We start from the raw sequence: 27,545 nt of genomic DNA on the forward strand, positions 1-27,545 counted from the left end.
TATTCATGAAAGTTGCCAAATTATTTATAATTTATGCACATATTATCATATCTGTACATGTTCTATTGCATCGATAATCGTGATTATTTCACATGGCATGATATTATTGACATATTGATATCTGTGCATGGGATGAGATATCGCCCTGATAGTGTAACCATAATTCTCCAAAGGTATTGCCAGAATAACATATAGGAGTGTTCTGTTGCCTTGTGTGTATGCCGGGATGATTGTCTAGGATTCCATGTCGGGTTGGATGGCCAGAGAAGTTACACTAGGGTATCTATTTATTCGTGTCTTTGCATCATGCATTCATGTAACTATTTTTAAACCCTTAATAGAAGGTTCATCTTTTAATTTGGGCTATACCCCTGGAACATTCAAATGTTCCAGTTGGGACTTGCAATATAGGCAGGGAAGTGGTTGAGATGTGACGACATGTCTGATGGATTTGGCGAGTTGGTCCTGTATTTTGCTTCTTTATGAAGATTTAAGATATATTTTTAGTCATGTTGAGAAACTTATGTCCCGTTGAGAATCAGCCTTGTAAATGTAAGAATGTTATGTACTACGAATGATGTTTGGGAAATTGATCAGGTAATACTATTATGATTTGATATTATTTGGGGTATCATTTGATTATGTTGAGGTCATTCATTATTATCTTTGAGAAATTAGTTTCCATGTAGTTAGTTTAGAATATGGTGATGTTTAAATTATGGTATGATTTCCATGTTATGATTAAAGTGAATTCAGTTATGTATTATATCAGGTTTCGATTTTAATTTCCGCATTTGTAATGATATGTTGGGGGATTTTCTTTGGAACACGATACTTGAGGTGTTAAGAAATGTGTCGTATGAAGATAATGTATATTTTTATATTGAACTCCAGCATAGTGACACGCCCTTTAGAAGGCGGGGTGTTATATCATCTTCAATGAAAGCTGTCATTTTTAAAAAAAAAAGTTTGGAGATGTCTAAAATTGAATGTAAAAGCCTTTTGTGTCTTGATGTTGAAACAAGATGGAATAATACCTATTTGATGTTTAGAAACAACCTTAATATTAGAAGAAGCATTTGAAAGGCTTGTAGAAGAAGGTATTTACAAAGGCTTGACCATCGTCATGAGGAGGACGAGGAGGAGAGGAGGGAATGGGATTAAGTACATAGGGCCTCCTACTCAATTTGATTTGCGCAAAACGACCATTCGACGATGTTTTTGATGATTTTTTACAATGGATGATTTTGATGATTTTTTACGATGTTTGAGCCAATCCCACATGATTATTAACTTGGCCTTTAGTTAAGGCTTTATCACCATCGGTTTTGATCTTTTTGAATTCAAGAACATATTATTTACTTAGGCTTGATAATTGATATATGGTTTATCAAGTCTTAACTTGTTTATTGTTTCGCCTATGCACCATACTTTTTAGATCCTTGTAGGTAATGGATCTTAAGGTTAGTTGTATCTCAGGATAGTCCAGAAACTGAAAGAGGCTCGCTAAAGTTTTATGCTTTTGTTTTTGTGTGGTCGAAGGGCACATGTTGTGGTTTGTTTTTGAAAGTTCTTTCCTGACCTTTTTTTTTTGGTGCATAGGATTACAGGAAATGTCTACACTAAAAGGCACGAAAAGTTTGAACATATAACCTCATATTTACCATGAGGAGCGAGTCACTACCTGAGTTACCTTGAAGCCTGCTTCCTTACTTTTTCAAAGTGGAAGTTATCTTCATTTTTTTATTCAACCAATTGGCTTCTTGCTTACCAGAAAGTTAGAAAACATCTCTAGTTATAAAGCTATCATAATAATTAAGATCAGTAGTGTAAATTGATGAACTTGTACACGAGGATAGTGATTTGACATGGGCTGATGTTTCTAGATCTTTTAAGATTGAAGAACTGGTTTAACTAGATTAAGAACAACAACTGCTTCAACTCCAAATTTAACAATGAGTAGAAGGACTATTATTCCAAATACTCCAATTGAACTTGATGAAGATGGAGAGAGACGATGTGGAAGAAGAGGATATTGGAAATGATATTTCTAATAATGAAAATATGAAAATATTTGATCTTGATGATGAAGATGATTTTAGATTATTTAAAATACATACTTAGTTAATTTTAATTAAGATTTAATATTTATAAATTGTTTAAAATTTATTTTAAATTGATTTAAAGATTTTTAAATTACATTTTTTGTCATTTTTTATTGTTCTTTTCATTATATATATATATGCCAACAATAGATTTTAAAATTTCTTACAAAACTTTAAACTTTTTTTATGCTTATATATAGGTTGTAAAAATATGATAGGAAGTGCTTTGCTAAAATTTATAGGTATATAACTTGTTTTAATATTTTTTTAATTGGTATATGTTAAATTTTTTAATTTTTTTGATAAAATTTTTATTAAATGTTATTAGGAGTTAAGACTTGTTTTATATCTTATTCTTCAACTAGAACATATATTTTTCTTTTTTTTTTAGTAAGCATGCGCCTCATATCCATCAGGCGCGTGCCTCGTATCCACCAGGCGCATGCCTCGCTTTACGTCTTGTGCCTTAAGCTCCAACACCCATTACGCCTTAGTGCACCTTGAGACTTTAATAACACTGGTTCTCGAACCATCAAAACTAATCGTTGCTCACTTGTAATATATGCTATGGTTCCTATCCAAATATCTAAATTTTATATTTTTAGGTACTTTTTCAAGCATACTGTTGATAGTAAGTGACAATAAAAAATTTGTATTCCATTTCTCATGATATTGTGCATGAATAAGATAGATTACGTCTTCCGCAATAAAATCTGTTAAGTGAGATTTCAAGTAAGGACTTGCATAATCTTCTTCTATTGGAAGAAATAATTCATTAAAAAACTTAAGTCACTAATATCGACCCATCAAAGATGATGGGCAGCCATAGGATTTGAAGGGTTACCATATCAGAAAGTCTGACCATCATCAGACCTTACCAAAACAAAATTTTCTCATTAGTGTATTAAAATTTTACAGGATCCAAACCACAAGAACCCAAAAAATCATATTAATACCAAAAAGGTTTTTTGATCAAAATGATATTTTAAATCATACTAACCGGAAATCAAGCATTGCTCCTAACAGCTGCTTCCTTCTGGTTCATCAACATGGTCTGGAACTGTTCAAGTTTGGCAGCCCTTATGTCAAGTATGCTTGGTGGCATTGGCTGGAGGGATCCGTGCAACTCCACCAACCTAAAGAAATCTTGTTTCGTCAAGCTTTTCTTCTCAACAAGTTTGTTCACCACAGCATCCATCAGTTGTCTATTTTGCTCCAGTATCTGTTGCCGAAAGCAGAGTATTACAACAAATCAAACTCTTTAATCCAGACAGCAATAAAATTTTAGTCCCGCGGAGTATCGAAATACCTCTTTGGCACGCTTGTAACACAAGTCCAGTATCCGCATAGCCTCCTCGTCGATGCCCTGACAATCAAAATGTGCATTTGGTGATCAACAAATATGCAGCATAGCCTCCTTTCAAACAGGCTAGTTGCCAGAGTGATTGACTGTATCTATTGTAGAAATGTATTCTTTCTTATAGTCCAAGAAGTTGATTTAACATTTATTGGGAAGAAAAGGCTATTGACCACACTTTTTTGGCATCCAACACCGTTGTGATTCTTTTGTACAATACTTCAATAAAAAATCCAAATTTCACAGGCAATGTGGCATTCCTTCCCACTTTGCTTCTCTCATTCATCAGAACAATTCCAAAGTGAATCAGATGAAAAATGCTGAGGCCAAATAGGCACGACATTAATACAAAGAGCCATAAATATGCAGAAATATATCTTAAACATCATGTAAAGAGTTGAAGTAGAAATGTATTTACTTACATTTATTCGATCTGCTACCCAGAAATTTGATAACCCATAATGCTTCTCAGAAAGGCCACCAAGAACAAAAGTTCTAGCTGCTGACCTAGCGTTATCTGCTGTTTCAGCCCATATTGTACTCAACTGGAAAACATCAGACATGAGTTATTTCCATGTATTGATAGTGACTGATAGTCATTTAGACTCCATTTTTTCACCAAGAACACAACAAAGGAAAGTGATTACCCAGACAAGTGAAGCAAATCAGAAGAAAGGAAACAATTAAAAAAAAAAAATGCAGTTATGGTTTCCTGTATGTGTTTGATTTTACAAATTCAGAAGAATGTTCAAACAAAATTTCAAGTTTCCAGCAATGCAACCTAGACAAGATTTTGGAGAACTATTTTAATCTAATAGTTATGGAAAGACCTACACTTTTTTTCATGACAGTGAGATACAAATACAATAATGGAAAACAGTGAATTATTTTTCTATAACTTACTGCTGTTTTAAAAAAAATAACAAAAAAAAATATTACTGAATTGCTGGTTCAACCAGTGATTCTGTATAGAAGCCACTGGTTAACCTGCAGCTCTTATACCTACTGGTTCAGCCAGCACAGCTATAATGAAGAACTACTGATTGAACCAGGGCTGAATCAATAGTTCTTCATTTATTCATACAATGCTGTTTTGTACAAGCAGCAGTTGATACTCCTTAAAACCCTATGCCTGTATGGACACTCCTCACATAATGGGGGAAGAAAACAGAAAAACACAAGGAAGTTCATGAAATAATTGTGAAAAACCGGAAAAAAAAATAGTGTTGTAATAAAGCAGTTTATTATTCTATTTCATACTCAACTTGAAAATAAAATTGTAGAAAATTTTGGAAAAATACCAAAAAAAAAAAAAAAAAATCAGAAAATACTGAAAATGAAATAATTACGTATTAAATAAAAAAATACCAGAATAATAATGTTTTGAAATTCATGTTGATTAATACCAAAAAAATGTAAAGAAATAAATACAATAATTACAAAGAAAACCAAACTACCAAAATAATATTCCAGAAATTAATAAAATAATTACTAAAAATCTGAAAATATTTATTAATTTAGAATGAAATTGATTTTTACATGTTTGTGAATTGATAGGACGGATAGGCAGCTAGTGAAGTAATGACATCCAATGTTAATGGAATAGGGAGTGAGTGAGTTCTGACCATAGCATGGGGTACGATGGATGCAATGCAAACATCCAAGTGGAGTGCGGGTTAACATATGATGAACTGTTTGCTGTAATGCAAAATGCAATGGTGATTGAAGTGACCCAATACAACATTTAGGTGGGGGCCGGATTGCCATTTGGTCAAGAAGTGTGGAGTGTTTACTGTTTAGCATAACCAATGACAGTAACTCTTGAAATGATACTTGGAGTGTGGGATAGTATGAGGCTGCCGCCGCTAGATATATATGCCTAGAGTTGCAGCCAAGGCAAACCAGTGGCTTTGATGAAAAGTTCTTGAAAAGTTGAAAGCTGAAACAATAGCCAGTGAGCCATTTACTCTACTGAACATCAGGACTATGGAACCATGCATCATGAGGTCACCTGCTGTGAGTCTTAGGACTTCATCACCCGTAACAGTACTAGTGTCGTGTGCAGGGGAATCTAGCATGAGATATGGAGAAGTTGACGACTGCTAGTACAGTGTAAAAAGAATGGTGCGTCGAGAAAGGATTTTCATGGTCACAAGGACACACGTTGCCTCATTTCATCTCCAGTTTTCCTTTTTGACAAAATATTTGGAAAATACATTCAATTGCTAAATATGAAAAATTAATTTCTTCTATTGAAAGAAGTGTTTCAAATGATTATATAAAACATGTTTTCAATTGTTATATAATACAATATATTGTTAATAAAATTATTACAATGAAAATATTAATAATTATATTATTACAAATTAATAATATCAATACAATATTTATGATACTGCAAACATTATACTTTTAATAAAATAATTTATTAGTAACATTAGTAAGTTAAAACTATGAATATATTAAATTGATAATATTATAAGATTAATACTCAAAATACAATATTCATATTCTTGTTATTAATATATTTACTATTCATAACACCAATATTTTTATATTATTAATATTATAATATAATTGATTGTTAATCAATTTGAAAATTATAATATTCAATCAACAATGGCACCTTGTCCTAACCAAATTAGGGTTAGTGGCACATTTTCTTTCTAGAAGTCACATTGACAATACAAATCCATGCAAAAGACCAATGAGGCAAAATTTTATGCTAAATGCCCTTCCTAACACAACCCTTTACTAAGAGAATGAGGAGATATAATTCCACCACCATCTTCATATGAAAAAAATTTAGGAGAAGGTGGTGATGAAGATAATTGATATGTTTGTGTTCTATCACATAGTTAATATTGTATAACTACAACTGGGAAACACTTGAAAATTATAATATTACAGTACAAAAAATTATTTATCATTTTTTTCTGCTAAAATTATTTATCATTAATCAATGTTTCTATTTATTGATTTTGTTGATATTTCTATGTCATAATATTATTATTAGTAAATTTTAAATTTTACATTTTTACTATTTATACTGATATTAATGTAAAGACAATTAATATTGAATTTAATTGAGTTGAAATCTCATGTTTTCTATCTGAAAAACATGACGAAACCTCCCCCAAGAAGACTATGGAAAACATCCTTAGTATGTTTTATAACAGTCAGTAAAATTTTAAAAAACTGAAAAACTGAGTTTATTTTTCATTTTGAAAATTTTCTCATTTGAACATATTTCAATTTTCTGTTTTATATGAAAAAATTCTCCAGATTGACCTTGTTTGGCACAACTGAACAGCCCCAACATAAACAAGAGCAATCCCACTGTATATTTGCAAGTTATATGACTTTGGTAGTTTCTCCACTTGGATAACAAAGATGGAAGTGACTTGACAAGGATTCACAAACAGTAAGATCAACCGACAAAAACGACAGCTGTTTTCTTTTCTTTTTCTGGAGAGTAAAAGCCACAGAAGGTTTGTTAACTTTAGTAAAAAAATGGCTATCCTGGGCCCATCCCAAAGATTTAGGAAAGCATTAGGCTTTTTTTTTTTTTTTTTTCCTTTATAGATGAGAATGCATAGCCACTACCTTTTGGGTGTCCATGCAATAGCCACTGCGCTAAACCCTAAACTCTAAAATCACCAAGTACATGCAATAGACAATAAGCCACACGCACTAGGTAAGCAGTGTGGCTACCCTAGGCTCTTGTTAACCAGCCTTCTTTCGCACCAACAGAATTTGCCCAAATATTTCCAAATACCTATGTGCAGAATATTTAGTAAAGTTTACATACCTGGCTTGCACCATACCAAATCTCATCAGCCGCTCGGGGTGCTAATTGAACAGTGATATGATCCAATAGGGACTGTCGGCTGTGTGATAATTGAAGGCAAAAATGAGATTTGGAAAACAGTATATCATAGACAAAATGAGGATATGCCTCTTAGATGGTTTCTTAAAATCCAGATTTTGGTATCGGTTTACATAAGAAATAAAATGAGCACAAAATTCAAATAATCTTTTCTCAAGGAAATTCATTATTAGAATAAAGAATAGAAAAATGAAGACAGAGAGAGGGGTTACCTGAGCATTCCTTCCTTAAACTTCATGTGATTCATTTTCACACGGACATAACCCAAGTCTCTGCCAGCTCTGGGGGCGATATTAACCTAAAGCAATAAAATATTAAGTAACCAGCTTGATTATAACTCAGAAACAAATACAAAAAGAATGACATCATAATTGCATGGACCTGCTAGAAAATCATTTATCTTTTTAGCAAAGAGGAAAAGACCTCACTGAGAAAAGAGTTTTCTCAAAGGCCTTTTAAAATATTGGAGGTCAGATCTGGCCCTCCCAGCAACCCATATGACTGCACATTGTCATGGAATAATCACTGAACTAATAAGGAAAAAAGACACTTTCCGTTGGCATGCTGTCTCAATCCATATAATGACTTCAAATTTATTTGGGGCTGTAACTCCATGAATAGCCAACCCCACCAACTGGGATTAAGGCTTGTGATTATTGTTGTTTTACTTGTAACCTCATGAAAATGGTAAGTAGGAACTAATGCCAAAGGTGCACTACAGATATTTTCCTCCAATGCCTGTTTGTATCTATAACATTTTATTTATTCACTGTAGATTGGCCATACATATAAGAAAAGGAATCTGATATAAATTCAACCAAACATAGAAAAGCCTCCCAACTATTTAACTGAAAAGAACAAGAAAAGATAATTTCCAAGTTTCACTGATCATACAGGGATAGGAATTTCTCATCTTTCAGCCATCATTTGTTACAGGTTTCCTTATGCGTGAATAGGTGTGACCATGGATCTTTCTAGTTAATGGTTCTAGCCACATTTTCTTTTCTTTCTAGTTTAATAAATGTATTAATGTTATTAGTAATAACCAGAGGCCTCCCAACAATAGAAACTTAATAATGACTCCCATTTTGGCATTATGAACCACCACTACTGGTAGCTCAAGGGGAAGAGTATGAGGTTCATCAGAGCCCAAGGGTTTTCCTAGGGCTAAAACAGTAATTAGCCTATTTTACTTGTATTTTCCTCTAGTTGTATTTTTTCTGTTAGTTGTTATTTTCTGTGGAGTAGTTATATAAAACTACTGGAGACTCTGGAGACTGTGTGTAGGATATGTCTTGAATGATAATTGATCTCCAGATTTCCCTCTCATCAGTTCTCTCTCAATTCCCTTTCTGATTCTCTGTTCTCTCCTGATCCCTCTGATTTCTCTCTCTTTCTCTGTTCTTGTCTGCATTTGTCCCTATATTCTTGCTGTATTTCCCTCTCTTTCAGTCTAATTCCCCCTCAGTTCCTTCCAAATTCCTATTCAAACCCTAGGTTGAAGTGTGAGAGGATCTTAATCTCCAAGAATTGGAAACGCTATGGTTCGTGCACAATGTTTGCACTTTGCATATATCATAAGACCAGTAAAACTGCGTATTATCTATGATACATTGAGCAATGTTAGAATTCTTGTGACAGAATCCAACACTCCTATGAGAAGCGAATGGCAATCATAAAAAGTACATAAAGAAAACGGATAATTTCCAAAATAAGAACCAATTTATTCTCCATTTGTTCTGCTCAGGCATTCATCAAAATCAGGAAACTAGCAGTAGCAGTGCATGCTTTATGGACCAAATGGTCAAAAATGCAAAACAATCTATCAACTATAAAACTGCCAGATACATAAACCACGCTCAAATTGAGCAAAGGGAAGGCACCTCCATGTCAATGAATCAGGAAACAGTATGCAAAGATATGTATGCGGAGGCTTGTACATAGCCAGTGTCTCCCATGCAAAGAAATGCATCAGAAAGCATGCTTTATGGACCAAATGGTCAAAAATGCAAAACAATCTGTCAACTATAAAACTGCCAGATACATAAACCACGCTTGAATTGAGCAAATGGAAGGCACCTCCAAGTCAATGCATCAGAAAGCAGTATGCAAAGATATGTATGTGGGGGCTTGTGCATAGCTCTAATTTAACAACCTACTTTGGGGGTATAGCAGTCAGCAGAAGTCCTACGCTAGCCACCCAAATATGTCCATACAACTATTGAAAAAGCATAAGATATATGATGCTTCTATAACAATTAGAGACAAATTGACAAACTGATAATCCTAAACCACTGGGGATTACTATGATCCCATGTCCAAGTCCCAAAGCAACCAACAATCACTGGGCAAGAACAAAATAATGTACATGAATGTAGCTAGATGTAAATAAGACCACATATTTGACCGTGAAAGCAGAGATTGAAAGCAAGGATCATACAAATTCAATATTCCTCAGTTCTGGAAAGTTCACAGCCATTACAGCCATTGCTGCTTCATTAATAGCTACTTGCTTCCACATCTCAGGGCTCCTCTCCTTTCTATCAAGCATTCCTCTTTCTTCTATTTGTGCAGCTTGTAATAAGTCATCAGTTGTAATCTGCTTCAGTTGTAATAAGTGTTAGAAACTTCTTCAACACATGAGTGAAGTGACAAGAAGTATAATTACTGCACTCAAGGCTTTGATGTTTCTAAAGAAATAAATCAATATATATGCACATACATACATATACATTTATATATATATTTGAACTTTCACAACAATCTACAGTATATACCTTTTTCCTTCCACCAAATGTGCAACTTAGAACTCATCTACCAAAGTGCAAAATGATGGTCTAATAAGCCCATCACATAGATAGTGAGATTTGCAAATGTACCGTAAGGGATATACCACACAACAACAAAATACAACGGAACACAATAACACACTGGATGAAAGCTGGTATATCAGAAAGAACAAATATAGTTGAGGTGCATAGAAGATTCATGTGTCAGGACACTCAAAATCTAAAACATTGCAACAAGAAGCCATGGTGGAAAGCTCCACCATTGCTACTCACTGTGCAAATAAATGTGTCACAGCTGGGCCGTAACAATGGTTGCTCTCCTAATTCGGTTTGAATTAGGAAGATGCAGTAAGGTTAGAAGCAAAGTAAGAACAGAGAGAAGAGAGAAAGAGAGTTAGAGAGAGGCGAGAGAAGGTTGAGGAAGGATTCAGAATTCTCTTTTGATATTCGATAATCTCCTCCAAGAGAGCCTTGGGGAGTATATACAATCCGTTAAGGGGAGATGCTGCCACAGCAGATCCTATCCTCCCCTTCAATTGTAACCACCTCTTTTGTCCTATTCTAGCCCTTACACTTGGATACCCTCCTGGCTAACAAACTCATGCTGTGGAATTACAACAGTAAAAGAAATAGCAAAAGTTACAACAATAAAAATTCAAAATTTCTATAACGAGGGTGTGTCTTGTGACAATTCCCCCTCCCTTAACACATTTCTTGTCCTCAAGAAATGCTAAGGAGGCGAGCAGATCTTGGAAATTGCTTAAGTAAATTGAGTAGGTACTCCCAGGTGTTGATACCTGTTGAACCGTTCTACCATTTTACCAAGACTTGGATGAGTGGGACTCCCTGATTGTAAACCGCCATTCTGTTTAGTATGGCCTCCGGCTCTTCCACCTTACTCCTCTCCTTAGGAAGTGAAGGCATGTTGGGTTCACTTGCTCTGTGCCTACTAACCTCTTCAAGAGGGATACATGGAACACCAGGTGAATGCGGGATTCCTCAAGGAGTTGCAAATGGTAAGCTACCTTCCCAACCTTGGCTGTTATAGGAAATGACTCAAAATACCTAGGGCTGAGTTTGGACATTGGCCGTCGAGTGATAGATTTCAAATGGGGATACCTTAGTCTTAGATACACCTTTTCCCCTACTGCAAACTCCCTATCACTTCTTTTCCAATCAACAAATTGCTTCATTCTATTCTAAGCTGACGCCAACTCTTGCTTTAGTTGTTGCAATACCGTTCTCCTCTGCTACAAGTACTCCTCAACTAAAGCTGGAGTAGTATGCTCCCCTATAGCTGGCAAAATGGGAGGTTTGTACCCAAACAAAGCCTCAAATGGAGACATTTCCAGGGAGGTGTGGTGCTAAGAGTTATACCACCATTGGGCTAAGGAAAGCCACCTATGCCATCTTTTAGGTTGCACGATACATACACATCTCAAATAAGTTTCTAAACTCTGATTTATCCTCTCAGTTTGCCCAATCCAATTGAAGGTGATAGGACGTAAACATATTCAACTTGGTTCCTAATGCCTTCATAAGTTCCTGCCACAAGAGGCACGTGTAGATCTTATCACGATATGAAATTATAGACTTAGGAATCCCATGCAATGCCACCACTTGATCCATGAATACCCTAGCCACCTCTTGGGTTGTATAGGGGTGTGCCAACCCTATAAAATGGGCAAATTTGGTTAAGCTGTCAACCATTACCAGTATGTTGTCCTTCCCTTATGATTTAGGTAGCTCCTCGATAAAGTCCATAGATACACTAGTCCAAGCTTGATTGGGTATTGGTAGGGGCTGTAAGAGGCCTGGATAGGCCACATTTTCATACTTACACCTCTTACAAGTGTCACAAGTTAGCACAAACTCCCTTACTTCTATCTTAAGCTTAGGCCAATGGAACAATTGCCTTACCCGAAGGTAGGTGTTTTGAATCCCAAGGTGTCCCCCCAAGGGAGACTCATGCAGGGCTTGTAAAATTCTCCTCTCGAGATCCTCACTATCACCAATAACAATCTTGCCATTATACCTCAACATTCCTTCCACCAACGTGTACCCATCAGCTTCCTTACGTCCCACAACCAACCTTTCCAATATTTCCTTCACCTTTTCATCTCCTTCATAACTGTCTATCACTTCTTGGCATCACTCTGGAATTACAATGGTTATGGTTGCAGCACTCCCCTCCTCGTGGCACCTTGAGAGTGCATCTGCTGCCACATTTTCCTTACCCTTTTTGTAATTTATTGAGTAATCTAAACCCATCAACTTAGCCATTCCCTTCTTTTGCAATTAAGTTTGCAATTTCTACTGTAATAGAAATTTCAAACTCTTATAATCCATCTTGATTATGAACCTTCCTCCTAAATAGTGTCGCCATTTTTTAATAGCCACTAGTATTGCCAAAAATTCTTTCTCATATGTGCTGAGGCTAAGGTGCCTTGGGCTCAAGGCCTAGCTTAGGAATGCTAATGGCCTATCTTTCTGCATCAACACTACCAATCCCTGCCCCACATGCATCTGTCTCCAATACAAAGGATTTGTTGAAATTGGCCACTCTACTCACAGCCCCCTTCAACCTTTCAAAAGCTTCCTTAGCCTCTTGCCCCCGGCTGAAACTCCCTTTCTTTAAGAGATCCATTAGGGGTTTACTAATAACACCATACCCCTTAACAAACCGGCAATAGTATCCGGTAAGCCCAAGGAATCCCCTCAAAGCCCTTACCGTAGTTGGCTTGGGCCAAGCCAACATAGCTTCCACCTTCCTAAGTGTGCCCTTTGGTCAAGATTAGGTGGAGTATTTGGGTCACTTAATATTAGGACCTCAAAAGTGATTCTTAGGTGAGTCAAATGCTGATCCAAGGTTTGGCTATAAACAAAGAAGTCATCAAAGAATACAAGTATGAATTTTCTTAGATATGGTTCAAAAATTCGGTTCATGAGGGATTGAAAATGGTTGGGGTATTGGTGAGCCCAAAGGGCATCACCAAGAATTCAAAGTGCCCATGTGTCCTAAAGGAGGTTTTATGAACATCCTCAGGCTTTATCCTAATTTGATAGTAGCCCGAGTGGAGGTCAAGCTTGGAAAAAAATTTGGCATTGTGTAGTTCATCCATTAGGTCTTCCACAAGAGGTATAGGGAATTTGTCTTTGATGGTCAAGGCGTTAAATTGGCGATAATCTACACAAAAAAGCCAGGATCTATCATTTTTCTTGACTAATAGGACTGGGGAGGTAAAAAGACTTTGGCTAGGTCTTATGAAGGATTGGTTTAACATTTCCTTCACCATCTTTTCAATCTCTGTTTTTTGGATTGGAGAATAACGGTAAGACCTAATGTTGATAGGTTCTACATTGGGTTTGAGAATAATTGCATGGTCCAATACTTGGGTAGGGGGAAGGGTGGTATGTTCAAGAAAGAGGTTCCTAAATTCTATCAGCAATTCATCAATAAGGTGCAGGGGTTGTACCTGGTCTAGCTTTCGTTTATGAGTGCTAATTATTAAGTGGAGTTCTCCATGCATCGCCTTCCTAGGTCTTTCCTCCACTACCACAATCGAGAAGAATTGTGTCAGTTGGCAACATTTGTTCTTGAAGACCCTTTACAACCTCCTCCCAGTGATCATTTTGCATGTCCCAGTCTCCTTTCCCCCAACAAGAGTCATCTTTCTTCCTCCCTTCTCAAAAGACACCTCCATTCGGTTAAAGTCAAAGCTTATGGGGCTCACCCTTTTCATTCAGTTAACCCTAGTACCACATCACAACCTCCCAATTGCAGCAGCTTGAGATCGGCCTCAAACTGCAAGATATCCCAAGTGAAGGATGGCTAACAGTCTGGATGAAAGCTGGTATATCAGAAAGAACAAATATAGTTGAGGTGCATAGAAGATTCATGTGTCAGGACACTAAAAATCTAAAACATTGCAACAAGAAGCCATGGTGGAAAGCTCCACCATTGCTACTCACTGTGCAAATAAATGTGTCACAGCTAGGCTGTAACAATGGTTGCTCTCCTAATTCGGTTTGAATTAGGAAGATGCAGTAAGGTTAGAAGCAAAGTAAGAACAGAGAGAAGAGAGAAAGAGAGTTAGAGAGAGACGAGAGAAGGTTGAAAAAGGATTTAGAATTCTCTTTTGATATTCGATAATCTCCTCCAAGAGAGCCTTGGGGAGTATATACAATCTGTTAAGGGGGGACACTGCCACAACAGATCCTATCCCCCCCCCTTCAGTTGTAACTACCTCTTTTGTCCTATTCTAGACCTTACGCGTCGGTACCCTCCTGGCTAACAAACTCAAACCGTGGAATTACAACAATAAAAGAAATAGCAAAAGCTACAACAATAAAAAAAAAAAAAAAATTTGTAACCCAAGGTGCGTCTCTTGACAATGTGCATGCATGCAAGTACGCAACCGTGCAAGTTCATTTGTGTCAATTAGTACAATCAATAGTACACCATGCAAAAGACACTCAACAAGAAAACAAAACAGGTTAAATGGTTGTTAACTCCAGATCTGGCCAGATCAAGCACGTGGCAAACAATAAATTAGACAGGGTGACTAAGAGACAAAAATGTTTGCCATAACACCTCAAAGTCAACCTAATAGAAAATAAATGTGTTACTCCTAAGAAAATCATTATACTCTTCAGAAACAATTCTCATTAAATGGGAAGAAGAGTGACAAACCCTGGGTTTGAAAGAATTGCAGGTACATATCCAAAGTCCTCACGCCCAAAGAAACATGGATACAACTAAATATTAAAACCATCATCATTATCATTATCACAAGCATCAATCCCACTAAGTAGGATCAGCAGGTACATATTAAATTTTAAACAACTTTCTTTATATTTGTTTAATGTAAAATTATGTCTATCAAGTAGTATATGAATAAAAGAGTCGTACACAGTTCTAGATTTTTTTTCAAACATATTAATTGAACTCATATCCAACTGCCCATATCCGAAACATGTCAATATCCCATGTGGAGTGTCAAGTGCCCAACATGGGTACTAAACTAATTTAGGGGACTCCATGTAAAATAGGACAGAGGCTGCATTTTGTGCGCGTGTGTGTGTGTGTGTGGGGTGCAGGGGTTGCTTGACCCTGACTTTCTGTTAGGAATTTCATCAATTCAATTTCTAACACTTCAAGGCTTATTCCTGTTATGTAAACTACCCCTCTTCAATAACCACAGTTAACGATATTTTCCACAAAAATGGGAAAAAAAGAAGCTCATAGCAAAAAGTTTATATTTACACATGCATTACCTCAGTTCTTCCATCACGCATCATATTAATAGCAGCAATCTCAATTATGTTGGCAAGTTCCGCACCGACCATTCCATCAGTCATACTTGCAACAGCCATATAGTCCACATCCTCAGCCATTGGCTTCTTCCGAGCATGGACCTATGACCAGAAACAGGAAACCAGCCCCCACCACAACGTGCACGCACACACCACCAAAAAAAAAAACAGTATGAAGAGAAATCAGATGGCAGAAGTCCTGCTATAAATATGAATACCAGAGCATCCAAAGGTACTATTAATTGATGAGACAAACCTCCAGAATTTCCATCCGACCTACAAGACCAGGTTTAGGAATATATATTTTACGATCAAATCGCCCTGGCCTGACTAGTGCTGGATCTAGAATATCAGGTCTATTTGTTGAAGCAATAGTAATCACTTCCCCTCTTCCTTCAAACCCATCCAAGCAAACAAGAAGCTGAGGCACATAACAACACCAAACAATGACATATATTTACACATACATTAGCAAAAAGGCAATTTGTATTAGTAGATCAAAATTCAAGAACAGCACTTGGTGTAGGATAACCTGATTAAGAGTAGGATAACCTGATTAAGAGTAGCGTCACGTTCTTGTCCACCAGAACCCTTAATTAAACCACGTTCCCTTCCCACAGCATCCAACTCATCAATGAAGACAACAGATGGAGCCTATGCAAACCACCAAAAGATCACTTAAAAAAAAAAAAATCAAGTACTCAGAGCTTGAAAGCAACCAACTTAATGGGTGAAGAAGCAACATAGTTGCACTGATGATTCTGGAAACCAGCAGAACAAACATCACTGAAGACAATAAAGTGATATATAAAATTGTTTAGAATACATGAAAAGTATGTAAAGTACTATAAAAAAGCTAACAATAATGTTTACATTTTCCCTCGCTTCTTGATAAAGTGCTCGAACACGGGAAGCACCAACTCCAACATATATTTCCACAAATTGTGAAGCAGATATGGAGAAGAAATTGACACCAGCCTCACCGGCCACAGCTTTGGCTAGTAAAGTCTTCCCCACCCCAGGTGGCCCACAGAGAAGTATGCCACCTGATAAAGCAACAAATTATAAGATAGAGATTCTTTGTGTCACGCAAAATACTACCAAAGATCAGTGGATAAAAAAATAGAAGAAATCAAGTACAAATAAGGTCTTCCCAAGTGGTGCAGGACTACAGGCAGGTAGGTACATAGAAACAAAAATAACAAAGGAATGAAGTGGCAGGAAGCATGAAAAAGGATGAAGTACACAACTAAACCCTCAATCTTGAAGACATAAACATGAAAAGGATTCTGGTAATACCACAGAAAAGGAAAATTTTAAAAGTATAAAATTATATTCAATTGCATTTGATGAAAAATTCTGTCATTCATAGCAGCTATTTGTAGAGGAAAGAAACCAAACTTAATATAAAACTTTAAATATAAATTTACAACAACTACCCTACAAGGATAATGACTTATCCTTATCTTATCAATCTCCTATTTTGAATTTCAAATCTTCTTGATCTCGTCCAACACTCCCTCTCAAGCTTAGGAATAGATGCAAGTCATTTCTAGCTTGACTATTAGAGATTCGAACCTAGGTTTCATCATAACTTTGGTGAACACATCTGCAATTTGATCTGTGGTTGGAACATAGGATAGAATTATTCCCCCTTCCTCAATTTCACGCTTTATAAAATTCCTGTCAATCCTTACATATTTCATACGATCATGTTGGACAGGATTTCTCACAATACTAATAGCAGACTTACTATCACTATATACCTTTGTAGGTTGAGTCAAAGGTATTCTTAGGTCCTCCATTAACCTTTCTAACCAAATTACCTCACAAATGTCTTGAGCTATTGCTCGAAATTCTACCTCAACACTGCTGCGAGCTACTACTGATTGCATTTTACTTCTCCAGGTCACAACATTTCCCCGTACCTTAGTGCAATAACCAGTTGTTGACTTGTTGTCCTCTATAGAGCCTACCCAATCTGTATCAACAAACCCTTCAATTCCTCATTCCTTGGTCTTTTTAAGCATCAACCCTTTCCCAAGCGTCCCTTTTAGGTATCTAAGCATATGAAACATAACATTCATGTGCTTCTTTGTAGGTGCGTGCATGCATGTATTGACTGATCTTGCTTACCGCATAGGTTATGTCGAGCTTGGTAAGAGACAAATAGATTAACTTGCCCACTAGTCTTTGGTATCTCTCTTTTTCAATTGGTATATCATCATCTTTCTCTTCAAATTTCCAGCCTTTGTCTAATGGGGTACCCCACATAGTGGGATAAAGGCTGGATATGTTGTTGTTGTTGTTGTTGTCTAATGGGGTACCCGTTGGTCTACATGTCAGCATACCTGTGTCCTTGAGTAAATCCACAATCCACAATGTACTTACTTTGAGAGATAAATAAGCCTTCTTTGCTTCTAGCCACCTCCATTCCTAGGAAGTACCTCATGAGTCCTAGATCTTTCACCTCAAACTCAACTTTCAGTTGCTCTTTCAGTATCCTAATACCTTGCTCATCATCACCTATTACAATGATATCATCCGCATAGACAATTAGTATAGACTTTCTTCCAATTTCTGAGGTTTTGATAAACAAAGTATGGTCAGCCTGTCCTTGTTTATACCCAAGTTGGATTAAGGTTAGGCTAAATTTCTTAAACCAAGCTCGAGGTGACTACTTCAAACCATATAGAGATTTCTTCAATATACAAGCCTTTCCTCCACAGCCCATTTCATCTTCAAAGCCTGGTGGAATTTTCATGTAGATCTCCTCATCTAAGTCCCGACTAAGCATTTTTTATATCAAACTGAAATAAAGGCCAATCCAAATTTACAGCAATTGAGAGTATTACTCGAATAGAATTGAGTTTAGCTACAGGGGCAAAGGTTTCTTCATAGTCTATCCCATAGGTTTGAGTAAATCCTTATGCCACTAACCTTGCCTTATACCTTTCAATACTACCATCTGCATTGTGCTTGATGGTAAACACCCATTTGCATCCCACGGTTCTCTTATCTAGGGGTAATTCAACTATATCCCAAGTGTGGTTTCCAACCAAGGCCTTCATTTCTTCCATCACAACTGCTTTCCACTTAGGATCTCCCATAGCTCCTTGAATATTTTTAGGAATTTCAGCACTATCAAGCCTTGCAATAAATGCTCTAAGTGGAGGAGACATTTTTGAATAAGTTAAATAATTGGACAAAGGATATTTAAGATGTTTAACACAAGATCTTATACCCTTTTGGAGAGCTATAGGTACTGCCCAGTCTAGCCCATCATCTTGAATAGCACCACTGGGTTGATCTTCAGTTTCTTTTATTAATTCAATCTCATTCCCTGTTAAATCAGCACCTACTTTACTGTCTTCTAATAGACCATTATCGAGGGAGGATGATTGACCCTGCTGGACTTCAAATAAACCTTTAGGTCTTCGGGAATACACAAGCCAAGAAGGACTGGTAAGCTATTGAGTTTGAGATTGAGAAGATAGGGGATACACAGGTTTAGAGATGGGTGACTAAACAGGAGCTGGAGAAATTAGCTTAGGGTCTGCTGCTGCCAGCATCTTATCAGGGATTAATTCTCCCCCTTGAGAAGATTTTGGCAGTAGGGAAGAAAAAAATGAAGAAACAAGACGGGGATCAATAGGATTGGTTTGAGAACCAGTGTGTGAATAATAGGCAAGATCCTCATAGAAAGTGACATTAGTGGAGGTATAAAACCACCGATTGATGGGACAATAACACTTGTAGCCCTTTTGTGAAGAAGTAGCCAATAAAAACACATTTTAAGGCTTTTGAATCTAACTTTGTTCGAGACACACTGTGATTGTGAACATATACACTACACAACCAAAAACTTTAGGCTCAATGGAAGGAAAGAAGGGTGTATTAAGATAGGATTCACAAAGGGTTTCAAGAGGGGTTTTGAATTTGAGAGTTTTAGAAGGGAGACAATTTATCAAATATCCAGCTATAAGAACACCCTCCCCCCAAAATGAATGAGGCACATGAATGGTGAACATCATAGCCCTTGCCACTTCTAAGAGATGCCAATTTTTTCTTTCAGCCACACCATTTTGTTATGGTGTGTAGGGACAAGAACTTTGATGCAAAATACCATACTCAAGTAAGTAGTTGGTCAAGTCACGAGAAAAATATTCTCGACTTATTTTTAGGAATACAATTTTAAACTTAATAATATTCAAATTGACTTATCTTCTTCTCCTTTTATCTTTTTATCCTTCCTAAAATTTCGCCTTTCTTATCTTCAGCAAATCGACAGCTCTTATATTTCCACATAATGTATGATTGTGTATGAGCATTTTCATAACATGGTTGGGGCATATGGTCATGTGTGGATGGATGTGTTGCGTGACATTATTGTTATTCTGTGTAATTATTATTATTAATGGGCATGTATGAGTGAATACATTTTGATATGTTGTGGCGAGGCATGACTCGAAAGGCTAGGGTCAAAGGGTTATGAAATTGTTACTGGGAGTTTATTCTACTCCATTCTTGTTATTCATGCCTCTAATTCTTATTGCTTACATTGCGTTGTTATATACTTGCTCAGCCTTGTGGCTTATTCTCTTACTTTGCATCATTCTAGGTAAAAGCAAAAATAAGGCTAAGGGCAAGTCTAGCAAGGGCTGATCTTTTGTCAATAGATATGTACAGAGCTCACCTAAATAAAAGGTTTTGGGGTATTTTGTGTTAAATTGCCAGAGTCGATAGGCTCTTGTGCCTTGAGGGTATATGTATGTTTTGTGATATGACTTGATGTATTAAAGTCAAATGATGTATCTTTTGTTCCAGTGGAATGTATGTACTTAATTATTGCATTATGATGATGTTTTCAAATGAGAGCTGATGTGGTATGTTAATGATGGTTTGGTTCAAGTTGCTTTTGTATCATTCTATTAATGACCCTCTCACAGATCCTTTATGCTAGTGGGGCTCCGGGAGGCAGCCCGTTACAGTTCCAACCTATCAAATTGAGAACAACAACTATTCCCAGCAACTTAGAGTACAATATAGTAATGCATGTAAACTAATGTCACGACCTTAGGGTTTGGCTAAGGTTTAGAAAGGAATTTGGGAGAGAAATAGAGAAGAATTGGAGGGAGTGACATAACTGAACAAAGATAATTAAGGGAGAAGAGAAAAAGGAACAAGGGAGAGTTAGGAGAATTAGGAGAGAGAACAGATTTACAATTCATTCATCAACATTACCTCCATCCTCCTACAAGTAGCCTTTTATAGGCATCAACTAACAACTAATCTAAAAGCATATTCTAAAATAGCAGCTCCCACGTGCTACTAATAGAATTACAAAATACCTCCTAACAAATAATGGTAACTAATTACAGCTTTGCCCCCTAATTCCCCTAGGATCATGACAATTCCCCCTCCTTGTAAGATTTCTTGTCCTTAAGAAATTTATTACAACCAAGCCGTTGTTACTTCATCTAATGCCCATCTTCACCAACTGGTTTCTTCTTCGCCTTTTCTTGTTCTTATCTCATATTTCCCTTTTCTTTTGCTTTCTCTTTTCTTTTTCCTTAACAGTAATAGTACTATGGACTTGCTACAACACCAAGTTCAGCCATCCACCTCTTCCCTATTGCCATTGAAAATGGTCCCAATTGAGTCGTCATTCCTGTAACTATATCATTTCCAATCATAGAAAGAAATTCAAACTTCTCTACAGGCAAAAAACTAATTTGACGTTGCAGCTCTCCCCGCTTCACACCCTCTTCTCCTTCCTCACCTTCAGTGGAGACCCCCTCAAGTGGAGAGACTTTTACTTTCTGATTGCTAGAGTACACCTAAGGCACACTTTCAATAGATTTTTCCTCCTGTAGAACCTCAAGTCTCTTCTTCAACAATTGCCTTTTCCTTCTTGTCATTCAGAATTGCCCAATTCAGTTCAGGTTTTTCCTCATTCTTTGCAGCTACTATTCCCATTGTTATGACCACATCAGTCTCATACTTCTCATCGGTTGCATGAACACCATCTTCCTCTTCCACTGCTACTTCATCAACTTCCTGTGCCACTTGATTAGCAACCTTAGAAGCTCATTTGATAACATCAATTTTGGTCCTTTCTCCAAATCGAGTACACAAGTCGCTTACAAATTGTGGCCAACTCCATTCCACCTTCTCTTTGCACCAATCCTAGAACCAAGCACCAGCTACATCATCTAAATAGACTGCAGCCATATTAACCTTCTCTTTTTCTGCCACCCGGTATTGATAAAACACCCGCTCGCACCTCCTGATCCACCATTTAGGCCTATCTCTTTCAAATGCTGGAATATCCATTCGTGGTGCTAGGGATGTGGAAGGGTTTCTTCCAACTCCTTTGACCACATTTCCTTCCTCTGCTTCCAACCTCTCTCCGATTTCCACCCGATCATTGACGCTCTGTCCATCCCTTGGTGTTATTAGAATTGGCATCATTGAAGCTTGGGGAGGAAAGTGCGTTAAGGGGCTAGCATTAGGCTACCGAGCAAACATGCTCAAGGCTGCACTCACCTGCTGGCTTAATCCAATAAATTCCTCTCAAAGCCTACTAACAACTCGATCCAAATTGGTCACATACTCCGCTCAATAGCAACTTGCCTCCACTTGGAGCCCCTTGACACCAGTTACCAAATTGTTCGTCCTAGTTCCCAATCGTTCCATCCTCATTCCCTCTGCCATGGCCCGAATCAACAAGCCCTCAATCCAATTCCGAAATCGAGGATTGCCGAAATGAGCTCCACTAACTCACCTTAGTCACCTGCAGTGACCTAGATTTGAATTTCAACGCCTCTGAGCCAAGTCCTCTTTCTAGATTGCACTGTCGGTTGTTCAACAAGTGCTCAATATCCGCTTCTATTGTGCCTTTGAATTTGACTTGGTATCTTGACGGAACTCTTTCGGCTTGCGTCGTCTTCAATTTTGAGCCAAAGTTGGCTTTGCTCAACTTCGCCTCCTCATTCGATTGACACTAATCTGGCTCACCAGAAATCACTCAACGTTGTCTCAACTAACAACAGAGAAACAACCTCTAGATATCGTTGCTATCCATTTCAATAGTCAAAATTCCAGCCACAAGGCTACCACCTGCTTCTGGAATGGCCGCTAACAACCAACTAAATCTAAATCAACCTTTAAAGTCTAATTGAAATTACGACTAGGCTACCAAACTGATTCAACCTCCTGGATCGCCAGTCACCAGTCAGATACCTACCTACAATTTCCAATCGAATTGAACTACTAGGCGATAGATCTGCTTCCGCCTTCAATGTGAAACTTTGAACAATCGGAGTAGGAGAGGTTGAAGTCCATGGACCACTCTGTTGCAATCCTCAAAGGAATCGACTCGAATAGTGCCTCACGAATTACTTGCTGCACCCATTTTCGGTACTCACTTTCAAATTCCGAGCCTGTTTCAGGAGATTGTTCTGTAAATTTCGATGGTTTCAGCATGATAGATCTGTCCCTAATTCCTTCAAGTTGACTTGCCTCAATCGCAATTCAATGGTCATGGACCACCGACTCTTCATTGCCTTCTAGTCAAACCAAGAATCATTGTCGAGGATCAGATGTACCGTCGAGAATCACCGTCGAACCAAAAATCACTATCGACTCTTCGTTGCCTTCAGTGATCGAGGATCAACGACTCAACGACCTAAACCCAGTCGCTCCAAATCACCATCGAAGTTGCTTGGGTCAATTTCGCCTTCATTCGCCTTCCTTAGTCAGTATCCTTCCCAACTTGATCGATTGATGTTTCCAATTGGGTTGGTATTCATTTCGTTTGCCCGAAATTCTATCTCAGGCCGATAACCGCCTGAGTTATAGCTGAGGAACGATCGGCTCACCTTTGAGTCCATCTTCAAAATTCAAGCCGATTGTCAGACTTGCTTGCTCACTCTCGTCTCACCCAATCACTGCCTATCGCGCCTTGCAGTTACCTTTGCTTCGCGTCTCAAATATTTCGATCCGAGAATCGCTGCTCGTTCAGAATCTATTACTAGAATTCCCAATTGGACATCATTGGAATGACAACTGGAGTAGTCTAAGTCACAACCAATAATTTACCAGCTATGATCGCCTAAACAATGTCCTTGATCTGAAATTGTTTTATAGAATTTGCCAGAATCACCGCTGAAGATCACCTCGCTCTGATACCAAATGTCACAACCCTAGGGTTTGGCTAGGGTTTAGAAAGGAATTTGAAAAAAATTGAGAGAGAAATAGAGAAGAATTAGAGGGAGGGATAGAACTAAACAGAGAAAATTGAGGGAGAAGAGAAGAAGGAACAAGAGAGAGTTAGGAGAATTAGGAGAGAAAGAACAGATTTATAATTCATTCATCAACATTACCTCCATCCTCCTACAATTAGCCTTTTATAGGCATCAACTAACAACTAATCTGAAAGCATATTCTAGAATAGCAAGTCCCATGTGTTGCTAATAGAATTACAAAACAAACAATGGTAACTAATTGCAGCTCTGCCCACTAATACCAATAGTGATGCACTACTCCAATGTGGAATTGGCAGCAGACTAACACCTATGGCATGGCAAGGGCAAGAGGCCCTACAGGTGATCAAGGAGGAGTTGATAGTGGCACAGAATAAGTTGAAACAAACGGCGAACAAAAAAAAGATGTAAGAGAATCATTGAAGAGGGGGACATGCTATACCTAAAGGTAAGGAGATTCCAACAACAACTATTTGCTAAACATCCCCATCCAAATTAGGTCCTAAGTACTACGGAACCTTTCCGATGGTGGCCAAGGTAGGTAAGGTGGCTTATAGATTGCAGTTGCTAGAAGGGTTAGGAATTCACCTAGTCTTCCATATCTCATTACTAAAGAAGTCCATCGAACTTCGAACCCCATGATCAAACCAGTTCAGACCTACCCCCCATGGAGATAGATCCCCAAGAGATGACAAAGCCCTTAGCAGTACTAGACAAGAGGGTGACCTACCACAACTCCCTTCCCATGACAGAGGTGATGATACAATGGACAAACCACCATCCTAATCACACCACATGGGAATACCTACCGGATCTACTCAAGCCATTCCCACGAGTTACCCAACTGTTGTAATTTCTTGAGGACAATAAATGTTTTTATGGGGAGGGGTATTGTCACATTCCTAAGGGTAGAATGGTCCAAACCCAAAAATTTTGTAAGTTGTATTGGGGTGTACCTAGACAATTATCAGTTATGCTGAATGGGTGTACCTTCTAGAAGGTACCCCTAACCAACTATAAATGTGAAGGAGGCCTAGGCCCCAAGATATGATTAGTAAAGATTATGATTCTCTCTCTCTCTCCAATTCTGTTCTCTCTCTCTCTCTCTAGATTATCTCAAAATTCCCTCAATGAAATTCCACGTCAGTCCCTTATCAGCTTTAAGGTGCTGACATATAGTAACACATGTCAAGCAATTAGAAAAGAAGAACACATCAATACACACATGTGCACACAAAATGTTCTAAGGTTGGGGAAAGCACAAGGGTTAAGATTTTTTTTGCTCTTTTTTTCTCCCTTGTGGCATTGAATAAATGTAAGAAAATAAAGAGCAACATTTAGTAACTAAAGAAATAACAAAAAATAAAGAGAAAAAAGAAAAATGGTCATGAGTGGCTATTAATAGAACCTAATAAAGAAAATCTAATAGAATTTCACATTTTGTTATTTTAGTGACATGAAAACCCTAGAAATTAGTCCTATGGTTATAGTAAAAGGCACCACAAGGAATAAAGAACTAACGATATGTGTCAGAGGCTATGGATGACAATAATAGAGTGAAGAGAATGAACACAAATCCCTAATTTGGGCACAAGATATTGTTAAGTTTGAGGTGATTGCTCAAACTACAATGGCCAAGTTATCATGGTTTCATAATTTTCCTAATTTTCATTATGACAGAACAAAATATGTTTTCTAAGGAACCAATTATGAAGACAGTGCAAGATAAGGTGAAGCATCAGAGATTGTCAGATATACAAGGAACAAGACGCTAACTAAAATTTAAAGCATAATTACCAAACAATTTTATCAAGTTTCAGATGTCAACCTGGAATTTTGACTCCTCTCCTTCTATACATTTCTCCATGGGTGAAAAACTTCACAATCTCTTCAAGCTCGAGTCGTATTTTTCCAAGCCCTGCAACATCTGAAAACTTCACATCTACACCTCTCTCCAAATACTGAGGGAGTCTCCTATTATGTGCACGCCGCACACGAGCACCAGATTTCATGAATTGCATAGCCATCTTCATATAAGGATTCTGCTCACCTTTTCCTTCCTCCTCATCCTCTCCACCCTCTATCCCTGCCATTTCCCTCTCTAGCTCCCTCATTTTCTTCCTCTCCTCTGCCTCTGCTTTCTCGATCTTTAACCTATCCTCATAATCCTTCTTTTGTCTCCTATAACTAAGTACAACAGTTCGATAAAATATGTAAAAGAACACTAACCCAAGTGCTGTTGCAACATTGGAATCACTGGCTAACCTGTCCCAGACATTGGCCATATGCTCAGAATTTCTGCGCGCTTGACGCAACGACTCCTCATACTTCCTCTTCTTTATCTCCCTCCTCCTTTTCTGCTCTTCCATTTTTTTTTGAGCTTTAATTGCCTTCTCCATCATCTCACTCTCTTCTCTCATCCTAGCCAATTCTTCATTCTTCCCCCTCCTCAATTCCTCCCTCATCCTCTTAGCCTGCAATGCTTTCTTTGACTGTGGCTTTCGCTTCACCAGCAAAAAAATCCAAACAGGGATCTTTGACAAAAATCCCAAATATGGGGATGGTAGCTCAGGTTTCTTAACTGGGGGAGTATATGCATTGACACAAATGGAATCCACACCCAACTCGTCCCAGGACGCCCAAAACTTCTTATCAGTCTCTATTGATGGCAACACTATCCTCAAAACGCTAGAATCTTCCAGGACCGCCAAAACCACCCCGGGCCGCTGCTTTAAACCTACACCAGGGGGCTTAATTATATGTTTAAGCTTTCCTTCCATTCTCAAATTCAATATTTCTGTATAGGGTAACCGATTAGCAACAAGAGGGAGACCTTGTGACCATGATTTCAATTCTTCCGGCGCTAAAGCCTCGGCCTTCTTGGACGAACGCTTCCGTTCCGATACTTTGGCTGCCATAGAAGGTTGTGGCAATGAAGCAGATACTACCATCAAAGTCACGGAGAGATTGAGTATGTCTAATTGCTTCCGTTTAGGCCCCGACTCATTTTCACTTTCGGAGCTCTCTAAATGGCAAGCGATCCCTTGACGAGAGCGTAATGAAAGCTTAACTGTTCTTCGAGTGTTTCTCAGTTTGATCAAAGGAAACGGGGGAAAAGATGAAACAGCGAAAGCGCAGTGACAGGCCATGAAAATTCACAACAGAACGGAAAGAAGGTTCGAGAGTATTTACATCACCGTACGCCCATCGAACGAGTAGCCGGCCGCCCGGCGAAGTCGGTGGAAGATGAATCAGACAGGACGACGTGGCGGGTTGTCGGTGGCTAGAGGGGGCAGAAAGACAGAAAGAATGACGGAATGGCGGCGGCTTCGATGGCAGTCGGAAGGTGGCGCAACAGTGGCTTGCGGTGATTGGATGGCGCAGAAGACGGTGAAGGAGGCAGATCGACGGGGCGACGGTGGAAGTGGTGGCCGCCGGCAGAGAGATAACAATGGAAAGACAGAGAGATCGGAGGCGGTGGTGGCTTGCGGTGATGAACGATGAAGCAAGGGCAACAGAGGAGGGCGGCTGTGCTAGTGGCTGCCGAAATCCAGAGAGATAGAGGCGGTATCACGGTGGCCAGATTGGAGCGAGGAGAGTCCAACCGTGTCGCGCCGGTACAGTGGACAAAGAGATCAGAGGTGATGACGGTGGCGGTAGGCGGTGAAAATGCCAAAAAGAGGTGAGGGTGGAGGAGCTCGGATGAGAAGAGGCGGTGGCCTCCGGCGGAACCAGACGCCGGCGGCGTTGCAGCGGAGATTTGACGCAGAGAATGTGGGGGGCCACGGGTCTAGCGTTTTCCGAAACCCCAGCGGCCTTATC

At 38.3% G+C, this 27,545-nt stretch overlaps 1 protein-coding gene across 2 annotated transcripts; it reads right to left on the bottom strand.

The window, feature by feature from the left end:
• Positions 1 to 2,979: 2,979 nt before the first annotated feature.
• Positions 2,980 to 27,545, bottom strand: LOC127807835 (probable inactive ATP-dependent zinc metalloprotease FTSHI 2, chloroplastic). Of its 2 annotated transcripts, none has more exons than XM_052345976.1 (11): positions 25,552 to 27,545; positions 16,330 to 16,502; positions 16,009 to 16,110; positions 15,713 to 15,877; positions 15,418 to 15,558; positions 9,792 to 9,950; positions 7,564 to 7,649; positions 7,274 to 7,352; positions 3,885 to 4,007; positions 3,415 to 3,471; positions 2,980 to 3,327 (listed from the first exon to the last, which is right to left on the bottom strand). In XM_052345976.1, the coding sequence occupies exons 1-11, from the start codon at positions 26,870 to 26,872 to the stop codon at positions 3,112 to 3,114; spliced, it is 2,622 nt and encodes an 873-aa protein (XP_052201936.1). In that variant the 5' UTR covers positions 26,873 to 27,545; the 3' UTR covers positions 2,980 to 3,111. The 2 variants fall into 2 exon arrangements, with proteins under 2 accessions (XP_052201936.1, XP_052201935.1); XM_052345975.1 differs by having other exon boundaries at positions 9,792 to 9,953.

Source organism: Diospyros lotus, chromosome 8 (assembly GCF_014633365.1).
Source record: "Diospyros lotus cultivar Yz01 chromosome 8, ASM1463336v1, whole genome shotgun sequence".
NCBI classification, from domain to species: Eukaryota; Viridiplantae; Streptophyta; class Magnoliopsida; order Ericales; family Ebenaceae; genus Diospyros; species Diospyros lotus.

What these genes read in the sequence shown, in the direction of transcription:
- LOC127807835 (XM_052345975.1), bottom strand. Translation starts at nt 26,872, where the DNA reads ATGGCCTGTCACTGCGCTTTCGCTGTTTCATCTTTTCCCCCGTTTCCT. An exon ending in GAGAGGAGTCAAAATTCCAG is followed by an intron (nt 16,503 to 25,551) that starts GTTGACATCTGA and finishes TTGCTTTATCAG; the next exon opens with GTGGCATACTTCTCTGTGGG. An exon ending in GTTACAAGCGTGCCAAAGAG is followed by an intron (nt 3,328 to 3,414) that starts GTATTTCGATAC and finishes TTTCGGCAACAG; the next exon opens with ATACTGGAGCAAAATAGACA.